The sequence below is a fragment of the Pezoporus wallicus genome, unplaced genomic scaffold, assembly GCF_028554395.1.
Source record: "Pezoporus wallicus isolate ANWC-B61680 ecotype Strahan unplaced genomic scaffold, APGP_CSIRO_Pwel_v1 contig_2770, whole genome shotgun sequence".
NCBI classification, from domain to species: Eukaryota; Metazoa; Chordata; class Aves; order Psittaciformes; family Psittacidae; genus Pezoporus; species Pezoporus wallicus.
The window spans coordinates 766,800-787,091 of NW_026641724.1; the positions used below are offsets into that span (position 1 = coordinate 766,800).

Sequence of the window (20,292 nt, forward strand, 5' to 3'; positions counted from 1 at the left end):
AACCCTCTGTAGATGTAATCTGCTTCACCAAGTTACATTGGACTTTGAATAGTGCATTTTCCAAGGGGCCTATAGAACTTCAGAGGCACCCTTACATTTTTATTATATTCTCAAGACTTATTAATATGTTTATAATAAAATAAATCTCAGGCCTTGAGAGAGGTCTAGATGGACTTCTGAAAGTTATCTGTTATGTTGTATTAAAATATATCGGCATTGACCATTTTATTGCTGTGAGCTTAATTTTAACTCCTCCTGTTCAATCCAGTGATCAAAATGTATTTGAATATGAATGTATGCTTGCATTGCCATGCAGCTTTATATTTTTCCATATTCAGAATCTTTCAGTTTTGCCTTTTTTTTTGACTAGGTCTGGTTTTGGTTTGGGGTTGGTTTTTTTTTTTTTTTTGCTTTAGTAGGTAGTGGATTATATAGTGCCACTATTCATATATGTTATAAAATAAAGCAGTTGGGGCTGAAGGAAACAGAAGAGTGATGATGCTTAGCAGAATTTGGAAAATCCTAATCTCTCAGCAGTAGTAGGTTAATTCCATTGTAATTATAAATGGTGTAGTCAATATTTGAGGTTTTCTCCTATTTTTATTATGTTTCTTTATAGTGATCATGTTCTCTAAATGTATATATTATTTATAGCACCACACTTTTCATACCAGCTCAAACAGATGTATTAAAGAATGCATCACAGAGTAGTGGGTTTTCTCTTGAATTCCAGATGTGCTGCAACACTTCTGGCCCTGACCTAAATGGAGCTAATCTCGCTTTATTTTAGAGCAAGCAGGAGAAGAATTGGGTGATAGGCTTTTGTCTTACAGGCTGTGTAACTTGTAGTATGTTGTCCTGTTCTTTAAACAGGAAGTATGCAAGAAGAATACTTCTCTAATTGCATTGTACTCCCACACACTTGCAATAATTTAATAATTGAGCCTGTGTACACATAATGATATAAAAAGCATCAAACGCAGGTGGTTTACGCTGTCTGTATATTTACCTGTTTGCTTTCCTGAGGTGAACCTAAGTTAGAAACTCAGTAGAAACAAAGTGGGATGTAGCCAGCAGCTTTTGCTTAGTGTGTGTGTCAGCCTTCTAAATTGCTGTTTAGCTGGCACTTAAACAGAAGCCTGTTGCAGTTCCTGTGAGACATGACTGTGAGAAACACTTAAGTAGAAGAGTGAAGAGCACAAGATAGGGAAAAAAAGCACAAGGAAAATGAAGAGGGTGTTTCAGAACAAAGAGAAGGAAGGAGAGAAATTCCTTATAGAGAAAAAACAGTAGGGGAAAACATTTTTCAGTCTTTTTCTGATCATAAAGAAGAAAGGGTGTGTGAAGCAGTATGGAAGAAGCTATTAATTACCATCCAATTTGCTGTAATCATGGCGTCTGCAGATACACCTCCAGTGATTTTCACCTTGGTATTCCTGTCGTGGTTTAACCCCAGCAAGTAACTGCACCATGCAGCCACTTGCTGACACCCCTCTGCCCCTACCCCGGATGGGATGGCAAGGAGAATCAAAGGTATGTAAAACCTGTGGGTTGAGATAAGAACAGTTTAATAACTAAAGTATAATAGAATATATAGAATATAGAACTAAAAGGAGAAAGGGAAGAGAAAAAAAAAAAACAACAGTAAACAATTGGTGCACAATGCAGTTGCTCACCACCACTGACACCCAGCCTGACCCTAGCATAGATCACTCCCTCCCAGATAACTCCTCCTGGTTTCTATACTGGGTACCATGTGCTGTGGCATGGAATATCCCATTTGGCTAGTTTGGCTCAGGTGTCCTGTCTCTGCTCCCCTTTGGTTCCGTGTGCCCTTCCTCATGGCAGAGCATGACAGACTGAAAAGTCCTTGATTAAGTGCTGCTGAGCAACAACTAAAACATCTGTGTGTTATCAGCATTGTTCTCAGACTGAAGCCAGAACACAGCCCTCTACCAGGTCCTAGTGAAATAATTATCTATATCCCAGACAAAACTAGGACAGTATGCACCCTTTATCCCATAGCATTCGCGTCATGCGAGGTCCCACACTTTCCACCATCACCTTTCCTGTCCTTTGAGATGTATATGTATGTATATGTTCTTTGAGATGTATATATGTATGCACACATATATATATACACACATACACATACACATACACAGAGATATCATTCCCATAGTCTATGGACCATCCATGTAGAAGTTTGTTGAGTTCATTCAGTCCATGACTTGGGGCTCCATGAGTCTCATGAGTCATGAGTCAGTTTGGGCAGGAAAGATGGGTGCTGTGTGGTGGTGGTTTGTTGGATGCTGAAGCCTATTCAGATGCCATCACTGCTGCACTTGTCCAGCTTTATCAGAGTTCATGCTTCATTAATGTGGTGATCAAAAGGGAGTCAGGTTCAGATCCTCAAATCCAGAGCAGTGGAGATGGGCACCACAAGGCATCCAGCACAGTGATGGGTGTGTGGCTGCCATGGAAGTGATAATACCTAGTGTGTACAGCATTATAAAGTTCAGTTCAGTGGCTGTCGTCACCCAAGATTACATCCACTTGAGGTACACACCGGCCTTCCCCATCCTCCCACATTACTCACCAAGTGCAGTAGGGTCCTTGAGTGAAAGCAGTCTGACAAGTGGGTTAGCCTTTGCTCGAGGCAGGAATAACCCAGACTGTTTTCCCCAGCAGGTATATTCTGTGGTGGTTTATTGTACAGTGGGGCCTCCTCAGTATGTGTTGCCTCCTCCTCTGGTGACATTCCAAAATCTTTGCCCTCTCTTAGTCCATGATGACTTCTAGGATTTCTTGATGACTGGGTTTTCCTATTTGAGCTTGCCATGTGGTTAGTGAGGCCCATTTACTTCATGTAGCATCAGTTGCATGACGTGTAGAGGACACCCTGCCTTTGAACATCCATCCCAGCATGGGCCACTGGGGTGCCAGGAGGAGCTGTGCTTCAGTGCCAGTCACTTCCGAAGCAGCTCAAACCCCTAAATAGCCTGCCAGTATGTCTTTCTCAGTTGGGGTATAGCTGGCCTCAGTTGCTCTGTATTCCCGACTCCAAAAGCTGAGGGGTTGACCTTGGGTCTCCCCTGGAGCTTTCTGCCAGAGGCTCCAGGTAGGACCATTCTCCCTGGCTGCGGTGTAGAGTACATTTTTTACATCTGGCCTGGTCTGGACAGGTCCAAGGCCTACTGCATGAACTACCTCCCTGTCCTGGGTTCAGCAGTAGCAGTCATTTTTCTCCTTCTCAGTAGCTGGTACAGCGCTGTGTTTTGACTTTTGGCCTGGGAACAGAGCTGATAACACTGATGTTTTAGTCTGACCAAGGACTTTCTGAGCCTCATGCTCTGCCAGGGAGGAGGGGAAGCCAGGAGGAAGCAAAGACAGGACACCTGACCCAAACTGACCAAAGAAGTATTCCATACCGCAGCATGTCATGCCCAGGATGTAACTGAGAGTTACCCAGAAGGGCTAGGGACTGCGGGGTTGGAGGAGGTATCGGTCTGTGCTTGGTCGGGGGAAGCGAGTTATCAGTCGGCTGGTGGTGAGGTGTTGTATTCTCTTCCCTTGTTATTTCCTTTATCATTATTATTACTGGTGGTAGCAGTAGTGATTTGTGTTATACCTTAGTTACTAAACTGTTCTTATCTCAACCCATGGGAGCTGCATTCTTTTCAGTTCTCCTCTTCATCCCTCCGGGAGTAGGGTGAGGGCAAGAAGGGGGGGAGTGAGTGAACGAGCTGCGTGGCTGGGTTTAAACCACAACACTCCTGTTTAATTTGCTCAAAAGCTTGTTGTTGCTCAGGGCCCCATTTAAAATCATTTTTCTTCCGGGTCACATGATAGAGAGGGCTTACAATCAAACTGTAATTTAGGATGTGCATTCTCCAGAGCCCCACTGCACCCAAGAAAGCTTGTGTTTCTTTCTTATTAGTTGGTGGAGACATTGCTTTTATCTTGTTGTTCACATCTGTGGAGATCTGTCTACGTCCATCTTGCCATTTTATTCCCAAATACTGAATCTCCTGTGCAGGTCCCTTGACCTTACTCTGGTTTACGGCTTTCAGAAGGATTTGGATTATTTTCCTCCATTTCTCAAAAACTTCTTGCTCTGTATCACCTCACAGAATGGTGTAATCAATGTATTGCACATGCTCTATTCTGGTGCAATCTGGATCAGTCCATGGCAGATGGTAGGGCTGTATTTCCGCCCCTGGGGCAGTCGATTCCAAGTGAATGGGATACCCCTCCAAGTAAAAGCAAATCATGGCCTGCACTCTGCTGCCAAAGGAATTGAGAAAACTGCACTGGCAGTATCAACTGTGGCATACCACTTGTCTGCCTTTGACTCCAGTTCATACTGAATTTCCAGCATGTCTGGTACGGGTGCACTCTTGTGGTCACAATTGGCAGTTGTTGTTTGACTTTCAGTAACCCCACAACAGAGAGACCAGGCAAGATAGAGAGCTACTTCATTTGCTCTGTCTAAAGCAGCTGTTCGAAAAGCCCACAGGTTCCCTTTTTGGTCCTTGAAATGCCTCTGGACCAATCACAGTGGGGTGCTTTTGCCAGTCCTTCCCAGTCAACCTTATTTCAGTTGGGAACCCCCTGTCACTCCAGAAATACAAATATATTCTGACCCTTGATGGTATTAGGGTACACTACTAGGGTATCTACGAGGACCTTATACTTGTGTGGCTCTGATGTGTCAGGCCATCTAATCCGTACAGTCCAGTTAACCCAATTGTCCCTCTTCTCCACCTGGCTGGAGGCAGGGCCTCTCTATGCCTGGTCATAGGATGCTGCTCTTACTTCTGGTAAAAATGGACTAGAATTCAATACTATAGGATGAGGTGCAAGTCAGCCCTCCCACTCTGTCTGGGAGGCTGTCCACTGGAGACTGGAGCAATGTCTCTTCTGGAAAATGGCTCATTTGTGGTTGTTTTTCCTTGCAGTTCACATACCTCTAGGACTGAGGTAGGCTTTCCATCCCACTTCTTTATATGTTCTCCTTGATCTCAGGGGTAAAACCACAGGGGTACCCCGTGGAGTGTACCTTCTGTATCCTTCCTCTTGAGAGGAAGAACATTTACTGTCAAAGCTGAGAGGTTGGCCCATACAGGTGGGGAATAGGTTCTCTCCTCTTGTTGTTGCTGGAACTCCTGGAACAGTTTCTCGCATAACTCAGTTTTTTCACAGCTGAGATGTCAGACCTTAGGAAGGAAGAGAATTTTTCTTCACATTGCAGGAGTTGGGAAGCGAATTTATTCACCACTGAAGCCTCTACATGTCTCCAGTATTGTCAGTGTGTTGGCATATAACAATGGTGTACTTCATAGCAATTTCTTCCACGTGACTCATATGTCACTGGAGTTGGAATAGCTGCCGTGCCTCTTGCTGGGCTGGAGGAGGTGCAGTGACTATGGCTGGTCCATCCCCAGCGACAGGCACTAGTTGCAGTGTCTGTCACCGTGGTTGCAGCAGCTGCAGTGTCTGTCACTGGGGAAGAAGTAGCTGCAGTGCCTCTTGCTTGGGTTGGAGTAACAGCAATGACTACAGCTGGTCCACCCCAGCAACAGACAGCAGTTTCAGTGTCTGTTGCTTTAGCTGTTGTGGGCACAGTGCTTATTGCTGGGGTTGGAGTAGCTGCTATGTCTGCTGCTTTGCCATCAGAGACGTCTTTTTCCCCTTGAGGGTACTGCATAGTGTTGAACTGGGCTGGGTCGGCATGGGCTCAGCCGCAGCAGGTTGCTGTGGTTTGTCTTTATCTGGTGATGCCAGAATACAGCACACCTTTTCTAAGGGTTTTACTAGTTTGTCCAGATCTTACAGTTGATCAGGGATGAAGGTCCAGGCACTGAGGTGCCACTGGCCTGGGTACTTGCCTCTACTGTCCCATATACCCTGCCACTTATGGCTGTCCAGCCTTGGGGAAAATCTCTTGGTGACATTCTTAGATAGTTGTTGAGCCTTGAGCCAGGCCTGAACCCTGTGCAGCAACATGCTCGTTCTCAGCAAAAGGAGCAGGTTGGCTTCGAGGGTATTCAAAGGATATTAAAATTCTTTGAAGTTCTCAAATACTTCCATAAATAGGCACCAGTTGGGTTGCACGATGGTATAGATGGGTGCTAAGCTGCTGGACACCATCACCGTGTGAGAGAGAATGTGCTTCAGTTGAGCCTCCTCCTCAAAGAGGGTGCAGAAGATCCCCAAGTATGGGAATAGCTTTGGCTGTGCAGAGGGTCAGTGGTGGAGCATGGTTTTATTTGTGACTGCAGGCACACCTCTGCAATTCTTCAGGACAGTGAGGAACAATGTAGAGCATTATCTCAGCCACAGAGCTAACTCTAAAATACAGGTACTAATGCACATGGGTGCAGTGGGGTAGAGAAGTGAATGCCATTGGTTGACACAGTCTGGGAGGGGGAACAGTGCTCCAGTTCTAATTGCACTGTTGCTTATGGAATCATAAGTGATGGTGGCTTGGGTGCCACAAGTCCAGTTTTGCCCAGACTGGCCATCAGCTTGGAGCTTTCCAAGAGTGTGTACTGCAGCAGCTGAGCAGTACCAGTCCTGGGTGGCAAAGGGACTTTGTAGTCACCACTGAAATGGTTGCCCTCTCTCAGGCTCCTCAATCCCCCCAAGCCTCATCTCTGGGCTGCATAGTGGTTCTGGGGGTTGGCAGGGCCAGGACAGGCTGGTGGGGATGCTGTCTTCCATGGCTACCCTGTCCTTGCTGGGATCTGCCTCCTGTCCATGGGCTCAGGCAAGTTGTACCACAGGTGGGACAACACCACAGAGGGGAGCTGCAGCAGCTGCCCTGGGGCCCTGAGGGGACCTGACACCCCCTGTGCCAGCTGGTAGGGGACAGGCTGGTCTTGGGCAGGCTCCAAGGACACCCGGAGCCCCGGGACAGAGGGTAACACGCGGGTAAGGACAGAACACTGCATGGCCAGAGCAGTGGAGCTCAGACCAGACACTTCCAATGGCATCAGAAGCTGGAGGGGAATCCTCTGTGTTGGGAGAAGCAGAGAGAGGTGGTGGGGTGAGACATGGGCAGGCAGAGCCAGCTGGGGGGTTCCCTGCAGGGCAGGGGCACCAGGAGGAGCAGGAGCTGCTGCTGTACCTGCCATGACCATTGATCAGTGTTGGTTGGGCTTGGGCCAACTGCCTCTCTCCAACAGGCTCCGCCCCAGTGTTTAAATACCTTGACTTCATGTCTCCTTGGTGTGAGTTTGAAAACATCCATAATCAACTGTGGTTGCTGCCACTCTCTCCAAGTCTACTATATTGAGCACTTTGATGTAAACCATGGGAAACAAAGATTTATTCTGTTGATGCTGTTAGCCTTTGTAATAGCTATACAGTGCTGTGGTTTAAAGTCAGTGGATTGGGCCCAGCAGCTGCTGGAACACCATTTCAGGACAAGATTTTATATTTATGGTATAAATAATTAAATGATACTTTCAGTTAAATTATCTGGGTTTTTTCCATACTCCTCATTTGCAAAGAACTAGGCATTTTTCTTTGTCTTGGTCAGTCCTGCTTTATAAATACAAATAAATCCTATGTCTCCTTAGTTAATACTGAAGCTGCTTTCACTGTCCTCCCCCTGTAGTGGTTTGCTCCTGGGTAGCAATCCCACCCAGTTTGGAGTTATTGCAGTCAGTTTGAGGGTCTGCAAAGGTAGGCTGACTGGCTCATCAGTTACTGACTCCCACATGATTTTAAGCTAATTTTGTCTCAGCAACATGGAGTTGAGGGTTATTTTTTGTAAATGAAAACCATCATGCCCATGTTGAGAATTACCAGTGTTTGTCAGAAAGGGTGCAGTGCACCAGCTGAACAAAGCCTTCTTTGCAGGTCTTTGCTTTGGAAAACATTTCTGAAATCCTGAGGTGCTTAGGACAATTGCTGGGGCGCAGTGTTTCTAATCTGCCTTTCTCCTGTCCACTCTCCCCTTATTAACTTGGGCTTTGGTCTAGAAACTAGACTGAGGCTAAATAAAGGGTCTTAGTGGATGTCAGCTGACCTTACACCTCGTTTCCAGTATCTATGCTTGCAGGAAGTCCTGCTTTCTCTATGGAGTTTAATTTGTCTCTGCCAGCTTAGTGTATGTAACATGACTCTGCCTTTGTATCTCTGTTTCTTTGCATGTTTTTCCTGGACAAGAAAATCGGTGGTTTTAATTGAAATGTCACTGAGATGAAACATATGATTTAGACATATACGGTCTCCTAAAGCTAAGATTTACACCAAAAATAAAACTTCAGTTTGGCTACTGCATGCAGAGTAGGGCACTTGAAATTCTACGGGATGAACTGCTGGCCTCCAGCAGAGAATATGTTGTATTGCTCTGTACAGGAAGATTGTATCTGGCAGGTTCCTCTCTGGTTGACCTGTACACGAAGGACAAAACTAAGGCCTGAAATGTGAGGCCTGAGACCACATTTTTGTGTTCATGTTTTGCTGTGCCCTGTCACTCACATGACCTGACTAACATTTTTTCAACAGACTTCCATGGATTTGGTTTCAGGCTTTTGTATGGGAATTGTGTGGATGTTCTGAAGAGTGTAGGAATGAGCAAGAAATCATATTGTAACTGTCTCGCTGTGTACTCAGTTGTGTCAGTGCTTTTAAAGCCAGAATATAGATTTAGGAGTGAATTAAGATGAACAGAACAAAGATATTTGTGGAATTAAACCACAGTTTAATAAGGAGTTTTTACTGTCTTGTCGAAGGAGAGTGTTCAGAGTGTCGAAGTGAAATTTTAGCTCTGTTGAAGTCAGTGTCAGAGCTTGCACTGACTACAGCATAGTCAAAATTTCATCTTCAGAAACAGGTTGGAGTCAGAAATGAAACAAATGGAGGAATCAAATGTGTGTTATCATAGAGAATCACTGTGTAATTTAATTTGTATCTCCTCCTCTTCTTCCAGGCCACTAAAATTTTCTTACTCCTTTCACCTGTCCTCTGAATGTTGTTTGTAAAGAAATGATGGATAAAAGTTCTGTGTTGAGGCAAATGCTACAGAAGTGTAACAGCCAAACACTGTTGTGGCGAGGGTTCCATCTGAAGAGCTTGGAAGATTCTGGCAGAAGCACAGTTGGTTCTGGTTCTATTAGCTGGTTCTACTGCTACTCTTGATGCAGTAAGTGAGCTGAACTATCCAATCCAATCCACCAGTACGGTAAATGTTACAAGAGCATTGATTGTAATTGCAGCTGCCGAAATGGGGTAGGTGCACACATGAAGGCTTTGCTTTGTCGGTGGTGGAAGGGCATGACATGGCAGGTCACAAACACTTCCAAACACTGTAACTGAAAGCAGAAGCTGTTTGTGTACTTAAGAGACCTTGGTTTAGTGCCTGTGCTTGCACACATGGTAGTCACAGCTCAGAGCTGTAAAAGCCTATGAAAGAAGGAGATAATTGGAGGAACCTGGGTATTTAACGAAAAAACCCCAAACAAACAGCATTCAAAGGGGTTGTTAGAGCTGCATGCTTCGCTGTGTGATCTGTCACTCCATGAAACTTCAGCTGTGGTAGCTGACTGAGCTAAAGGGAGTTCCCCACCTGCTTTAGATTTAGAAGGTCTGAAATGACCATGGCAAATACCGTGATTCCCTAAAGTGGTCATGGCTGAAAAACACTCCCTGTTTTCTGTTCCTTCTCATCCTCTGCCTTCCAGATTCTTTTCTGTGCTGTGTGGCTAAGCAGGGGATCAAAGAAGTTGATTGCAATGCAAAATAGATGGTTTATTTAATTACTGCAGTCTTGGTCTCCTACAGTTCCCTGCAATAGGACGTATAAACACCTGGGCAGGAGATAAAAAGAAAGCAGGATGAAAAGGGAGGAGGTGAGGCAGGGCTGACTTTTCAGAAAAACAATGCAGCCACACGTACCTCTGCATGACTGCCAGTCTGTAGAGGGTTAAGACCTTAAATTCTTGATGACAGAGGAACATCCAGTTCCAACCCCCCTGCCATGAGCAGGGACACTTCACACTAGACCCTGTCGCCCAAGACTGTCCAGCCTGGCCTTGAACACTGTCAGGGATGGAGCATTTACATTATGTATCTTTGTATACTTCTTTGAAGTCTTACATTCTGGGAGCTTAGTCCTTATGGATCTTGGAAGATTGTTGAGGCTAGGACGGAATGTAGGAAAAGATACACTGACCCTTAGAACCCTCTTCCTGTGTTTGGGTACACTGCTTTTAAGATGCATTTTATCAGTAACCTAAGTTTGCTTTGATCTTTTTTCCTTTCCTTTTCAACTCTGGCACAAGCATAAGGCAAATCTTAATCTCCCCCCGTAATTATAGGTTAGTAGGGGAGGGCTTTTTTGTCCATCGGAGAATGTGTTCTCATATCCTGAAGTTTTTTGCTGTGAATAAAACAATTGCACATTTTTTTTTTTCCTTGTGATTTCAAGTGAAACTTAGCAGAACTGAACAAATTTAAGTATATGTAAATAGGATACGTGGAATATTATTGTTTCTACTCACTTGGATAATTTTTACTTTGTAAATAGGAAAAGTTGTTTTCAGATTTCAGGTCAGGCCTTTCCATACTGAATGATTCTTTGTACTTAAGTGTGTTAAACAGAGAACCTGTTCGTTGTGTAGTATGATACGCAATATAGTTCATTGTGTGAGTATAATGGCTGTCAATCAAGAGGCTGGAAGTAGAAGAAGTACATTTTCCCAATTAGAAAGCAGCATGGTATGTGTATGTTCTTCCATATAAAGCAATTCCTGTCCCAGTTGTCTGATGTAGCCATAGTAAAATGGCTCCTTATGTGGATAGTCAAGCAGGAAGCCAAACATGAGAAGTCTACAAAATGTTGGACATTAATGGGATTTGGATCAAATATGTTCTTTCCTACAGGCTTCAGCTGGCTTTGGATCAGACTGTGCAATTGCTCTAAATATTTTAGAAAGAAACATGTAAAAAATCAGCTGATGCTGTTGCTTTTCAGACAGTGTCTGGATAGACAGTTTACTGTGTGTTTGGTGACGAAGTAATGTCTCCTCACTTTCTTGATTAATAAAATGGGAATTATGCCAGTTACCTTCCTAGCAGCTTTCTAAAGTTGCATAATGCTCACTAGAGTGTTCTGATGAAAGGTGTTTATAAACCGTGTGTCATTCTACATTCTTATTGCCTGTGATTTAATAGAAAATACGTGACGAAATGATATAGCATGTTTCTAACTCAGCAGTGACTCAAGCATGATGGTGACCATGGTGTCTGTTTTGTTGTGTGTGGTTTCTTTTAGTGGAATCTGCATGTGTGGGACTGGTTTATTATTTCCATAAGCTGGCTTGGAATACCTGACATTTAGACTGAGTTGCTGTCTCTATATGTGAATGTTTCTACATAAAGCTGGGGACAGCATTGATTATTGCCATGCTGACACCATGGATAAAGGTACCATCCTCAGTCATGGCTCTGGCAGCAATTCACCCAACTGCATTATTCATGCCATGCAATAGTCCCTTGGGAAAAGTTGTTGGTGACTGTCACACATCTTCAGAAGTGCATTGCTCTGAAAAGAGAAGCTGAAGTGTCAGAAGGAGTTATCTACCTGAGCTGCCTGTACCAAAAGCATCTAGTTCAGAAGAGCATCCAGAACCTTGGCTCTGTATGCCATCAAACCAAACACCATGAGCCACAGTGCCATTCTTCATGCCCTGTAGGACTTGTCATAAAAGATCAAGAGCCAGTTTCTATCACCTTTGACACAGGTACAAGTCAGGAGCAGTTCTGCTGGCATTATTTGAGATAATGAAACTGGGAGCATTTCTCTTTCTTGTCAGATGAGAAGTGTCATGGGAGTGAAAGTGGTACCTAGGCAAGCCAGGTTACATTCTCAGTGCTTTAAAAATGAGGTTTTGCTCACCATTTGTTGCTGAGTCTATCTGACGAGTTTTCCTGTCACTAATGCTATGTGATTTTGAAGCAGAATCTTTGCTTTGTAAGTCCAAGACTCGAAAGTTTTAATTGACAGTGCGTGATTTGGGATGGAGTGAGAGACCTCTCATCACTGATTGTTGATACAAACAATGCAACAATGTGTTGAAAGCCTAATGGAGAATGAGTTCCTGCAGTGACTTAGTGATTGAGTCCAAAGCAGAGGAGTGGCCATCCTACCATAAACCACCATCAGCTTATTGCAGAAACAGTCAAGATGCTTTTAGAGCTCACAGACTTCCTCTAGAGCATTCCTATTTGCTTCAGCTTCTGAAGGATCCAAACCTAAAGAGTTTATGTTTAATCTCTGCTGAAAATTGGGTGAGCCTGTTCTTCTTGTCTCTTGCCAGTGAAGTGAAAGCTTCTTCATTCTAGGGAAGTAATGGTGATGCTGTCTGTAACTGTTCAGAAAAGCATAACTGAGCTGGTTGCTTGACTGGGGGGAGTAGGGGCAGCTGTATAACCTGCAGTCTGTTTCAGAGGTGAGGAGGTGTCTCAAGATTCTAGTTTATTTCTTTATTTCTGCTAGCTCTTGAGCAAAGACAAGGGTTAATTAGGTAGCAAATACCATCAGGAAACAGGATGCAAAAAAGCATTTAAATGGCTGATTCACTGTAGTATTTCTGTGAAATTCAGGTCATACACTTCTCAATTTTCTACTCTTGCACATGAAAATGCAGGAGAAAACAAGTTTGTCCATCCCCTGGGTTTGCATAAATATTTGCATAACATTTTAAGAGAGAGAAAAAAATCAGCTCTTAGCAGAGCTAAGTGTCTAAGATCAGTTAAACAGTGAGTTTGACTTCTGCAGTCCAGCTTTGTAAAGATAGTGTGTAGGTTTTTATTGTGTAAAGTGATAGAAAGATGAAAGAAGAAAAGCCTTATCTCTTATTGCAGGACACTGAACAGGAGACTTTTCAGACAGGAAATATATAGGAAATTCTTGTTCTGATTCTGCCTTGGTGAGTTAAAAAAGAGTTTCATTTGGCTGCATAGTAACCTTTTGGATTAGTCTTTGCTTGGAATTTGCCTATATTGTATGTGTGCTCCCACAGACAATTTCAACATGTGATTCCTTTGACTTGAGATAATGAGTTATTTGCTGAATGTTTTGGTTGCTTTTTCTTTACATTAATGGTGTTAGGCAGACTTAATGTAGGAAGAGGAGTGGTAAAGAGTATGTATTTATTACGATTGATTATGTTGGCCTTCTATGATGGGGCTACAGAACTGATGGACAGGGGTAGAGCAGTTGATGTCATCTACCTGGACTTGTGCAAAGCGTTCAACACTGTCCCACACGACATCCTTGTCTCTAAACTGGAGCGACATCAATTTGATGGATGGTCCACTCGGTGGATAAAGAACTGGCTGGATGGCCGCACGCAAAGAGTTGTGGTCAATGGCTCAATGTCCAGCTGGAGACCAGTAACAAGTGGTGTCCCTCAGGGATCGGTGCTGGGACTGGTCTTGTTTAACATCTTCGTCACTGACATGGACGGTGGGATTGAGTGCACCCTCAGCAAGTTTGACGATGACACCAAGCTGTGTGGTTCGGTTGATCCACTGGAGGGAAGGAATGCCATCCAGAGGGACCTTGACATGCTTGTGAGGTGGGCTGATGCCAACCTCGTGAGGTTTAACCATGCCAAGTGCAAAGTCCTACACCTGAGTCGGAGCAATCCCAGGCACAGCTACAAGTTGGTCAGAGAAGAGATTCAGAGCAGCCCTATGGAGAAGGACTTGGGGGTGCTGGTCGATGAGAAAATGAACATGAGCCGGCTTCAGTGTGCGCTTGCAGCCCAGAAAGGCAACTGTATCCTGGGCTGCATCAAAAGGAGCGTGACCAGCAGGTCAAAGGAGGTGATCCTGCCCCTCTACTCTGCTCTTGTGAGACCTCACCTGGAGGATTGTGTACAGTTCTGGTGTCCTCAACATAAAAAGGACATGGAACTGTTGGAACAAGTCCAGAGGAGGGCCACGAGGATGATCAGGGGACTGGAGCACCTCCAGTATGAAGACAGGCTGAGAAAGTTGGAGCTGTTCAGCCTGGAGAAGAGAAGGCTGCATGGAGACCTCATAGCAGCCTTCCAGGATCTGAAGGGGGCCTATAAGGATGCTGGAGAGGGACTCTTCATTAGAGAGGGGTAATGGATTAAAACTTAAACAGGGGAAGTTTAGATTGGATATAAGAAGGAAATTCTTTCTTGTTAGGGTGGTGAGGCACTGGAATAGGTTGCCCAGGGAGGTTGTGAATGCTCCATCCCTGGCAGTGTTCAAGACCAGGTTGGACGAGGCCTTGGGTGATATGATTTAGTGTGAGGTGTCCCTGCCCATGGCAGGGGGGTTGGAACTAGATGATCTTAAGGTCCTTTCCAACCCTAACAATTCTATGATTCTATATTTGCATATTCAGTAGAAAATAGCTTCTAAAATATGGTGGGGTTTTAGTGTTTTTTTTTGGGGGGGGGAATGTTTACAGCAGTGAGTACTGTGCTTCAAAATGTGTCTTTTGAAAACAACTTGGTGCTTAGTTTGTTGTTTAAAATAAAATCTCCTTGCATGTTCTGGTGAGTGTTTACAGGTGAGGAAGAGAGTGAAAGTAGCCACATCAGAGTGCCAGGTATATTAAAGTGGGAGGAAAACTAGTTACATGAGCTGTAAAACCCTGAAGCTAACATCCTTATTATTGCAAACTGGGCCATTGGCTCCATGCCATCTCAAAAGTGTGTCAGTCACAAGCTCCGTCTTTGCAGCAGTATTATTCTTTGAAAAGCTTTTAAATAAACAGCTGAGTGCCTCAAATGCTCTCACAGAGCATTTGAGAGCTGAAGGTTATGGGACTTCGTAACAAACAGCAAACTGTAGCACAAAGCTATGTCTTTAAAGTGCCTTCATTTCCTGCCAGTAACACTTAATTATTCCAAGGCTAGTTTGGTTTAGTGTCTTCCTTGCCTGACTTTTGGCAGGTTTCAGGACCTCTGTGTTTGAACATAGAATCATAGAATAGTTAGGGTTGGAAAGGACCTTAATATCATCTAGTTCTAACCCCCCTGCCATGGGCAGGGACACCTCACAGAAAACCATGTCACCTAAGGCTCCATCCAGCCTGGCCTTGAACGCTGCCAGGGATGGAGCATTCACACCTTCCCTGGGCAACCCATTCCAGTGCCTCACCACCCTCACAGTAAAGAACTTCTTCCTTATATCCAATCTAAACTTCCACTGTTTAAGTTTGAACCTGTTACCCCTTGTCCTATCACTACAGTCCCTAATGAAGAGTCCCTTCCCAGCATCCTTGTAGGACCCCTTCAGATACTGGAAGGCTGCTATGAGGTCTCCTCACAGCCTTCTCTTCTCCAGGCTGAACAGCCCCAACTTTCTCAGGCTGTCTTCATACGGGAGGTGCTCCAGTCCCCTGATCATCCTCGTGGCCCTTCTCTGGGCTTGTTCCAACAGTTCCATGTCCTTTTTGTGGCTGAGGACACCAGAACTGCACACAGTACTTCAAGTGAGGTCTCACGAGAGCCGAGTAGAGGGGCAGGATCACCTCCTTCGACCTGCTGGTCACGCTCCTTTTGATGCAGCCCAGGATACAACTGGTTTCTGGGCTGTGAGCGCACAATGAAGCTGGCTCATGTTCATTTTCTCATTGACCAAGACCCCCAAACCCTTCTCCACAGGGCTGCTCTGAATCTCTTCTCCACCCAGCCTGTAGCTGTGCCTGGGATTGCCCTGACCGATGTGTAGGACCTTGCACTTGGCATGGTTAAACTTCATAAGGTTGGCATCAGCCCACCTTACAGGCATGTCAAGGTCCCTCTGGATGGCATTCCTTCCCTCCAGCGTATCAACTGAACCACACAGACTTGGTGTCATCGTCAAACTTGCTGAGGGCACACTCAATCCCACTGTCCATGTCACCGACTAAGATGTTGAACAAGACCAATCCCAACACCGACCCCTGAGGGACACCACTTGTTACTGGTCTCCAGCTGGACATTGAGCCATTGACCACAACTCTTTGCATGCGGCCATTCAGCCAGTTCTTTATCCACCGAGTGGTCCATCTGTCAAACTGATGTCTCTCCATTTTAGAGACAAGGATGTCATGCAGGACAGTGTCGAACACTTTGTGCAAGTCCATGGAACATGTCAAATAGGACAACAGTCTCCTGGTAGTTCATCCCTGAATTTACCGTATTTTGCTGGCACAGAAAGAATGACTGTTCATAAACTCATGATTGTAGTATCCTTCCATCATGCTATCAGCAAAAGGGAAAAGAAGCACTTCTCTGCTCGTTTTGTTCAGCTGCTGCTTGATGAAAAATTGTCTGAATGCTAACCTTTCAGCTATTTGGGAAAGTACTTTTTTATGGCACTTACGTTCTTTTGTGTGGGGATGGCGTCTAGCACACCAGATTTCTTTTTACTTAGTTATGTCTTGCTTTCTTGTTGTGCTTAAGAAAAAATAAGCACCTCTTTCTCTTCCTTTCTGCCCCTCAGCAAAGCTTTGGGCAACTGTCTTCAGAAGAATTTAATGCTTTCCACACACAGCCTGGTAAAATTTTCATGGACATGATTTTTGTAAAGGGAAACAGTGAAGCATACATAGTCCCATGATGAGAATTCATCAGCCGCTGATAGGGTAGGATTTTTGTAGTGCTTGCAAATTTAAAATATACTGTATTATTCAATTTAAATTATGCATTAAATGTTCTCTATCTTTAATCATAAAATCTTCAGTACTAAAATAAAAGTCTAATTGAGAAAGCCCCTGTCTACCCGATTGCCTTCTAATCGTCTATGTTTACTGATGATAATACTCTTCTGCACATACACGTAAGAACAAGCAAGGTTTTAATCCAGTAATTTTTTTTTTTTTTTTTTTTGGCTGTTAAAACTCTTCTCTGTTGCTAGAGTAGATTAGATGGAATAATGCAAAATCTAGGCTTTTTTCTTTTGTAAGAATGACAATGCCAAGTATTCCCCTGTAGAGGAGGTGAATAGAGCTATAAAGCAGCAGCATCACTTTTGCTTTTCAGTCAATCGACCCAATCTAATAGAAAATTAAGACCACTACTGAATTAAAATAACAATCTCTGTACAGTTCTTTGGGAAAACTGAAGTTATTTCTGTGCAATACCGTAGGTTTCACTGTAAGTAGGTTCTACGAGGTTTGCAGAAACAAATAGCATGTTAAAAGTAGAGAACAAATATGGAAAAATCTTGCTCAGGGATTTTTTTCCTAGAGAAGGGTGCTGAAGCCATAGTGAATGCCTAGGGGCACTATTGGGCACTTCAGGAGGGGTTAGGTAAGACTTCTACATTGTAACATAGTATTTTGTCTACTAAACTCATACATATATTATGTGTAGTATGCACTTATTGTAAAAAGGCAGCAAAATGAAAACAGTTTAAAAATTATCTAAAGATGGAAAGATTATGCAAGACTTACTGAATTGTCATCTTTCTGGTAACTTAAGAAGCCTCTATTTGGGTAGGTACTTAAAAAAGAGAAGTAAAACAGTAACAAAACAACAGGGCCAGACTTGAGCTTATCACTAATGTTTACTGTTTCCACATTCTCAGGGGCATGAAGCCTTTCAGGAAGGCTTTCCAGAGGAAGAGCTAACAGACTGCTCTGAAGTCAATACAAGCTTCTGTGAAACAGCAGGGTTTGGAGGACCTGTGTTAGAGAGCAACTGTTTTCAGGTACCTGCATTAAATCTCAGCCTTGCTTTTCTGCCAGCTGCTGCAGAGCAGAAGATTAGCAGACATGTCCACTGCACTCAAACAAGTCTTTAATAAAGACAAGACTTTCCGCCCAAAACGCAAGTTTGAACCTGGAACCCAGAGGTTTGAACTTCACAAACGAGCACAGGCGTCTCTGAACTCAGGCGTGGACTTGAAAGCAGCTGTGCAGTTGCCTAGTGGAGAAGACCAAAATGACTGGGTTGCTGTTCATGTTGTTGACTTCTTCAATAGGATCAACCTTATTTATGGAACTATCTGTGAGTTCTGCACAGAGAAGACCTGCCCAGTGATGGCTGGAGGCCCTAAGTATGAGTATCGGTGGCAGGACGACATGAAATACAAGAAGCCCACAGCATTGCCAGCACCCCAGTATATGAATCTTCTTATGGACTGGATCGAGGTGCAAATCAACAATGAGGATCTCTTTCCTACAAATGTAGGTAAGTGCAAGAAAGAAGTCCTAAAGCATAAACTGCCTTTCATGCTGTGTACTAAGAATGTTCGCTTCCCACCCTCTTTTTTAGTGACTGTGAAATTCAAGCCTTTAAACAGCAGGTGGGAAGGAGGAAGGTGTCTTGCAGGAATAGTGTCAAATGTATGAAGTGTTAACTGTGGCTTATTGTGAGGTTAATGATGGGGTATGTTAGCCTAAAATGTTATCATTCCATTTGTCCCTGGTAAGCCTCTCAGGTTAATCACTAAGGGTGGTCATATTGTATTAGCTGGTTGAAAGCTAATTTACATTGTTGAAAGCTAGTTTACATTGTTTTGCATTTTGCCTAGGCACTTAGGCACTTGTATCTGATACAGAATGGATGAAAAGCAAAGCATAATTGGAGTGGTATCTTCCCTTAAAAGTATGTACAGTTGTGTGCTGTACAAGGCAGTGAAGAGTCAGGAATGCAGTGAACTCTGGCCTCCCACCCTCTCTTGATTTCCCATCCAAATCTGAGGACTGAGTAGTGAATTGTTCTCTAAAGTACTGTTTCTAAGACTATATGTAACTAACAAGCTTTGCTGTAGTTTAACCAGACAGCCCAGATGAGCTGCACAGTTTTCCTTTTATAATACTATTCTTAGTTTTTCTGAAGAGTAGGGTGGATAGGGGGAAGTATCTTTGCTGGAATAGTTTCCTCTGCATGAAGAGAACTTTGCAGAAAATTTCATGTAATGTAAACAGCCTGAATCTTTAGCTGTGGCTGCGTTTAATAAAACAACCCCCAGAATGTTGTACCTTAGAGATGTCAGCGTACCTGTGTATTTTTTGGCAGTTTTAGGTAATGAGTCCTGATTCACTTGTTGCAAGTCAGAAAGATGGGAGCTTGCTGTAGGAAATGTGAGATGTCATATATAAGTACTCAGCCCAGCTGAGTAACAATCAAGAATAATGCTCATAAATTAGTTCAGCCCAATATTTTGCAGTTTATATGCAACTGCAGTCTGTGGTAAGTTGGTAGGTGGCACATCAAGAGACTGTCTATCAGTATTTTCTGACCTTTAAAATAATCTTGTTCTTGGCCTTGACAGCTGTCTCTGCAGACAGACTTGTGGTTTGTTTGCCAATTCCTATCACTTTTTGTCGTGGTTTAAACCAAACCAGACAACTCGTTCACTCACTTCCCCCCCCTTCTTGCCCTCCCCCTACTCCTGGAGGGAGAGAGAGGAGAGTCAAAAAGAATGCAACTCCCACGAGTTGAGATAAGAATAGTTTAGTAAGTAAGGTATAACACAAATCACTACTGCTACCACCAATAATAATAATGATAAAGGAAATAACTAGGGAAGAGAATACAACACCTCACCACCAGCCAACTGATAACTCCTCCCCCCACCCCCCCCGACCAAGCGCTGACCCACACCTCCTCCAACCCTGCAGTCCACCAGCCCTTCCACGTAACTCCCAGTTAACCCCCCAGGCATGACGTGCTGTGGTATGGAATACCTCTTTGGTCTGTTTGGGTCAGGTGTCCTGTCTCTGCTTCCTCCTGGCTTCCCCTCCTCCCTGGCAGAGCATGAGGCTCACAAAGTCCTTGGCTAAACCAAAACATCCTTGTTATCAGCTCTGTTCCCAGGCCAAAAGTCAAAACACTGCACTGCACCAGCTACCAAGAAGGAGAAAAATGACTGCTACTGCTGAACCCAGGGCACTTTTCTACACTAATGGGTAGAAAGAAGGCCTCCTAATATGTAATCTAAATCTACCCTCCATAGGTTTAGTATTAAAGCTTTATTAATATTAATAAATTAACCTTTATTTTCACTCAGAAAAATTAATGATGGTGAAAATAATGATTGTTCGTTCTTCAAAGAAGTTGAAACAGATCTTGAAAGATGATATACTCAGCTGTGAAAACTGAACAGGCTTAGGTATATCCTTACTAATAGGACAGCAGTTTTAAAGCATTGAGTGGCTGTAACTTAAAGAGCTTAATTATTTCTTTGGATCTTTGTAGCATATGGTGTGCAGAGAATTGTTCTGGTAAAAGTGTATGTCCAGTGAATGGAGTTTGGGATAATCTTTCCATTAGCAAATGAGTTTGGTGAAGAGATCCA

At 43.8% G+C, this 20,292-nt stretch overlaps 1 protein-coding gene across 1 annotated transcript in view; it reads left to right on the forward strand.

Annotated features, from left to right (window-relative positions):
• The window catches only part of LOC130607693 (MOB kinase activator 3B-like), a gene marked incomplete at its 3' end in the record, with an annotated part of 38,646 nt that extends 20,352 nt beyond the window's left edge, over window positions 1-18,294 (forward strand). Inside the window, exon 2 of the mRNA XM_057425028.1 lies at window positions 17,575-18,294. Within this exon, the coding sequence (XP_057281011.1) occupies window positions 17,762-18,294 (533 nt within the window). The remainder of the gene's footprint in view (window positions 1-17,574) is intronic.
• Window positions 18,295-20,292: the final 1,998 nt, after the last annotated feature.